Source organism: Toxotes jaculatrix, chromosome 12, assembly GCF_017976425.1.
Source record: "Toxotes jaculatrix isolate fToxJac2 chromosome 12, fToxJac2.pri, whole genome shotgun sequence".
Lineage (NCBI taxonomy): Eukaryota > Metazoa > Chordata > Actinopteri > Toxotidae > Toxotes > Toxotes jaculatrix.
In genome coordinates, this window is record NC_054405.1 from 25,575,700 (window position 1) to 25,581,699 (window position 6,000).

The following is a 6,000-nucleotide window of genomic DNA, read 5'->3' on the forward strand; positions in this document are numbered from 1 at the left end:
AGCCGCAGGCCATCTACTGTAAAGACGTGCTGGACATCGAGCAGTTCTCCACAGTCAAAGGTGTGGAGCTGGAGCCGAAGGACGAGTCTTTCTACAGCAAAGTGTCCACGGGCAGCGTTTCCATTCCCTGGCAAAACGAGGTCAGAGACGCGTGACAACACCTACTGCAAACATACATGTGTTTTATCACTGGATCATTAGTTAAGATTTTTTTTTTAAAGGAACAAGCTTTCAAATGAGTCCGTTTCATCTGCAGATGATCGAGACAGAGTGTTTCGCGGAGCTGAATATTTTCTACCAGGACGGGGCGGTTCCTCCTGACCTGGACTGGAGAAGACAGCCGTCTCCTCCACCCAAAAAGGGACTCCTGCAGCGGCTGTTCGGCAGACAGGTCGGTTCAGATCAGTCCGTCAGGCATCCGCTCAGAAATGTGTTTTGTTAATTGTTAGCTCACTGTGCAAAAAACAAAAGGACATTTATGTGTGTGTCCACCTTAAATCTCAGTTTAACTCCAGCCAGTTCATTTTCCACCAGACAGAAACTGTCCCTGACTCTGTGCTCTCTGTGCAGGACTGCTGTGGAAACTGCAGTGACAGTGACGAGGAGCCCACCAGGCTGTGACAGACACACACACACACACACACACACACACACACACACACACACACACCTTATTTGTTTACAACTTTTGCACATTTGTATTTTTAAGATAGTACTATCTCTAAATGTCAGAATGTATATTTTCAGCATAGCCATAATGTTTAATGTTATTTAAAAAGTGTGACGCGTTCCAAACCAGGAGACGGAGACGGGTAGAAGACTTTTTGCTTTTGTCTCTTTGTTTTTAGTCTGTTTTTAGTCTTTTTTTTTGTCCAGGGAAGTCTTTGCTTTCACATTTGTCCACTCACACATTTCCATGTTAGTGAACTGGGAGCTGAGCAGCTCCACCGGAACAATCGCCTGCTGTAAAAGTGCCTTGCTCGAGGGCACTGTGACGGTGGTCACGAAGGGAGGACTGAGCATTCCTCGATCTCTTTACATTCTCCCGCTTTGTCCAGGGAATCAAACCAGTGACTTTCAGCTCCTGAACTACGACCACTTTACTTCCTCTGCCCTCCATTCTGCCTTTTTCTTCCATCTAAGTCCATTTTTTTCATTTGCTTGGACATCACGGTTTTGAAATAGTGATCTCGGATCCATGAAGTCTTTTTATAATGACATTATTTTATCTTTTCGTCATGGATTTCTTGAGACAATCGACTCGTCGCGTCAGCGTGGCTTCAGTTCCTCTCGTCAGTTCAGTGACGGTAAAGAACATTTCACAGACGATCAATTAAAACAGAAAATAAGAAGAATCATGGTCAGTCACTTTATTTTTACGGGTTTTGTTATGAAGGTTTGACAAAAATATATAATTTGGCACTAATTATTCAGACAAGACACAAAGCTCTAATTTCCATTTAAACCTAAGTAGATAATATATTCACCTTTGCTCTGTCAGCTGATCACTCCCAGATCTGCCTCAGGCCGCACCCTGAGCTGGTCACGTGGTCAACGTCACTGAAATGACGACACGAGCAACTGAAGCTTTGGGGTCAAATCCTGTGTCACACAAAGACTGAAGCTGGTCTGTTCCCTGCTTCAGTGAAATGCCTCAGCTGGTACTGCTGCAGTCAATGGCTTCCTCAAAGAAAATGGCCTCTGAATTTAAGCTATTAACATGAAATACCTCTGAATGTACAAACAGCTGTCATGTTATCTGTGTAGACTGATATTTGGAAACCAGACGCCAAAGTCTCATCAAGTTCAACACCTTTAATCCAGACTGAGTTTCTATGTCCTGCTGTTACATGTTATTTTAATCACGCTTCACCTTAGATGCAACAACATGAAATTGTGGAATTGTCCTTTAACCGTCCCACAGTGAATAAATGTCTCTGTCTGTCCGTCCAGGCGTTCTAAATGAACCAAACACTGAAGCTTCAGCGACATTTACCGAAGCTGAGGCCAAAAATGATTAATCGATTATCTGATCGATTTTCTCTCATTTGACTTGTTGTCAAATTTGGCTGCAGCTCTGACACAGTCTGTAAACAGAACGGAACCTTTTTTTTTTTTTTGTAAGGGGCCTTTTGATGAACATGTGCAGAGGTGGATTCATTGTTCAGGTTTCTTTGTATAAAGTCTTTCAGTCTGTCAGTTTGCCTCCTGTTATCGACTTTATGTTCAACCACAAAGCTCTCGACCGGGTTTTTATCGAAGCACTTAACCAGATCATTTAAACCAAACCAGAAAAGATCAGAGATGATGAACTCCTTCCCGTCCATGGTGCCTTTAGAAGGTGTTTGGTGTTTGAAGGTACTCCAGCCCGCGGTCACCTCTTTTTATACATGACTGTACACGTCTGTACATGAGCTCATGCAAAGCCTGCTGCTGTGTCAGCTTCAGTTCACTTCCTGTCTGTGGTACCTCGCGTGTTCATGTCAGAACCGCGGACCTGGATTTTCCCTGTGAAAACGAGGATGACGAGACTGAAAGAATCCCTGCTCGTAAGGACTGCAGAGCACCCTGAGACTGTCCACTGTCCCGTCCTTGACCTCTGAACTCTGGACTCTCTGCAGTGGTTTTCTAAAGACTGAGAGGTCGAGGAGGGGTTTGGGGAGTCTGAAGAGCTCGCCGACATTCACCATGGATGTTTAAATCAGGACTGATCTGCTGTGCTGTGTCTCTGTGCTGTCAGATAACCTCTGTCCTTCATGTTTCCTTTGTGTAATGGATGCACAGATACTCGGACGCTCCGACCAGCCTCAGAGGATAATTCCACTTTTTTGCCACGGGTCATTTTTTGTTGTTTTCTCAGTCACTGAAATCTGTCGGCTGTAAACATCAACAGTTTACAGACCGACGTCAGGCTTTGACTCTGACCTGCTCGGACCTGTCGACTCGATACTCGGACTTGAGTCGGACTCCAGAGGGAGGACTTGACTGTGTACTGTGCATGTGACTCGAGACGTGAAGGCGACAAGCTGAGGAGATAATCTGGTTCTGGACCTCTGCATCACTGAACTCTGACCTGTGTGTCGCTGTGTCGGCAGATTCCCACATTCAGTCGCCTTCTTCTGTAGTGAACGAGCTGCGTTCTTAAGAATAAAAACAGAAAAACGTTGTGTGTACGAGAATGATACTGACCCAAATATTAACAAACCAGAATTATCCTTTAAGGCTGAAACTGTTTAAATGGGCAGAAATTTAAATACAAACAAATGTATTTTTCCTTTGTGTCTAAAACGTGGCTGATGTTTTGTTTTTCAAAAACACAGAATGATCGTAAATCTCTGTCAGGTTTATTCTCCACGATCATTTAAATCTGTCTTTGTCTGAAATTCTTCAAACTGATTGTGTGTGTGTGTGTGTGTGTGTGTGTGTGTGTGTGTGTGTAGGTTTAAGGGACCGTTGTTGGTCAGCCTCAGTCATGTTCTCGTATTTGTGTTAAATTGTTGTTGGTCTGCCTGAATCATTTTCCTTTCACTCCGTTCTTCCTGTCTGACCTTGTGTTCACGTCAGCTGATTTGTAAAGCGTTTAGCTAGCTCCTCGAAATTACGTTTACATACATGACAGCAATTATGTTTGTCACCAACAACGTAACTTAGAAAACAGGAGACAGGGTCGCTTCATGAGACGCGACCCAAACAGACTGAGCCCGATCAGAATGGCCAGGGTTTAAATGACGCATGAACAGAGGAGAATACCAGAGGAAAAACTGCTAACGCTCTGCTGAACCTGTTTTTGTGTGAAATGTTTTTCTTCTCGTGCTTGTTGAAGGATTCGGGGGCTGCAGTTCAGAGTGTGACCAGGTTTGTTTAGCTGCATTAGAACATTCATTAATCCTAAGAGCCTTACACTGAGGAAACAGCCTCTGTTAATAAACAGCCTGCCGTCATCCATTTACACTCCACTCAATTCAGAGTGTGAACTACCCCCGTCACCTTCATGACGTTCAGATTGGCTGTGAAAGCACCTTTCAAGGAAACATCCATTCTGAAGCTCTGCAATGCTTTTACAAAAATATTCACATCACCGTGAGATGTTTGTGCTGCAGCTACGGAAGAGACTGACAGCGACTGTCAGCATGCTAACATGCTAACCGGGCAGAACAAAGGCACAAACAGCAGCAGAGACAACCACAAACTAAATCACCAAACACACGTCAAGTTTAAAAGTTTATGTGGGGAGTTCAGATGTAGGTGTTTGTTTGACATTGGTGCTCTTTTCATTCTGGTATTCAGGGCCATGCCTCAGGAGAGGAGCAGGGGCGGCTGAAGGAGGTTCACTCTGTGCAGGTCGACGTGTTGTTGAGGAACACAAATCAAAAGAAAATGTCTCTTTGATTCTCGTACTCGAGACGCATCATCAGCCTGAAATTTACTCCTGATTGGCAGTTAGATCAGATGGGACTGAACCTGTCTGTCCTCACATTGTGCAGACACCTTCAGTTTTACTTCTCAGTGGTAGAAAATCGTCGGCATTGTGATGGAGGACAGAGTGTGCTCGGTTTGCCACAGGATTTTATAAAACACTGCGTCCTGTATATTATTCTCCTCAGGTTCTTTGGATCTGAATGTTGTTTTTTCTCTTAAATTCTCTGTCACTGCTCTGCAGCGTTTAGCTCTGTTCGTCCTCAGAGCACTGAGGACCAAACCGCATGGCTCAGAGTCTTTTGTCCAGTTTGACTGAGACAGATCTTCTTACTGAGATGCTGAGAAACACAGACCAGGTGTCAGTGATCGACAGACAGGCAGCCTCGGCCAGCAGGCACCTAACCTCATGATTCATACGTGTGATTTAGCCTCTGTAACGTTCACACTGCAGCAGATAACACACTGATCTCTGCCAAACAGTGCAACTAGTTCAAATATGAACATCGTGTCCTCTGGAAATAATGGCTGTGGATCGTTTTTAGTTGAGCTGCAGCGGCGGAACAAGGAGCCCTGCTGGGTTTCACTTTGCCATCTGATCAGGGACTCACCAGGTGAATGAAATGAACTGTAATTAGCTGATGGGACAGGGAAGACAGCAAGACTCTGGGTCCCTCTGCATTAACCATGAGCCACTATAGACGTGTGAAAGTGTGAATTCATTTATAAAAAAGAAGGAAAAGAGTCATTTGATTGCAGTGTGATTTCAGTCTGACTGAAGCGAAGAGCTCATCTGTGCTTTCGTGTCTGTAAAAGGCACCTGCTGCTTTCATGAACAGGCTTTTCTTCAGTTTAATCCCTCTCTCTGTTCTCCTCCCTGATCTGTTCCTCGTCTGCCTCCTGTAGACTCTCCCTGATCTACCCATTGAACAGTCTGTTGTTTTCATCCTGATCGACTTTTTTTTTTTTTTTTTTTTTTTTCCATCTTTTCCAAACAACAAAAAATGTCATGGTTAATGTCAGTGCAACAGGCTACGCCAACGCTGGAAAGCTGTGTAAATTTAGAGCCAAAATTATTAAAGGCTTTTAACACTGCCACAGTGCGAAGCATCGTTTTGTGATTTTGGTGGAAACTCTGCTGTGGTCTCAGTATAATTCAGACCCTGGTCCTCAGGAGAGGAGGACATGTTTTACAGCATGAGGAAGGTCAGTGCTGTCATACTGATTCTCCACCTGCTGCTTTTTAAAGGTTCAGTGTAAGTGACCCTTCACTGAGCTCCGCCCCTCACCAGGTGCTTGAAGCTTTGCGTGACACTTTACACTGATGAGCAGATTCACTGCCAACAAACACAGCTTCTTCATTTCAGTGTGGAGTTTTCTGAACTCGCTGCTGCTTCCACAGGTATTTAACCTCTTTGGGGGTCGTTAACACCTGGAGTGTCAGGTGTTAGTCGTTAGGGTCACCTGCCTCATGGTGTGAATGGGTGTTAAGCTGCCGGGGGAGGGGTCTTTAGACTGCATTGTAAAGAAGTGTTTAAGATAAAACTTTATTGATCCCACAGAGGGGAAATTTACTTGTTAGGC

The 6,000-nt window shown here is 44.5% G+C and overlaps 1 protein-coding gene across 1 annotated transcript in view; it reads left to right on the plus strand.

Annotated features, from left to right (window-relative positions):
• grk6 (G protein-coupled receptor kinase 6) overlaps positions 1-5,511 on the plus strand; it is a 37,088-nt gene extending 31,577 nt beyond the window's left edge. The window contains exons 14-16 of the mRNA XM_041050869.1: positions 3-140; positions 257-391; positions 571-5,511. Of these exons, the coding sequence (XP_040906803.1) occupies positions 3-140; positions 257-391; positions 571-621 (324 nt within the window). The 3' untranslated portion in view covers positions 622-5,511. The remainder of the gene's footprint in view (positions 1-2; positions 141-256; positions 392-570) is intronic.
• Positions 5,512-6,000: the final 489 nt, after the last annotated feature.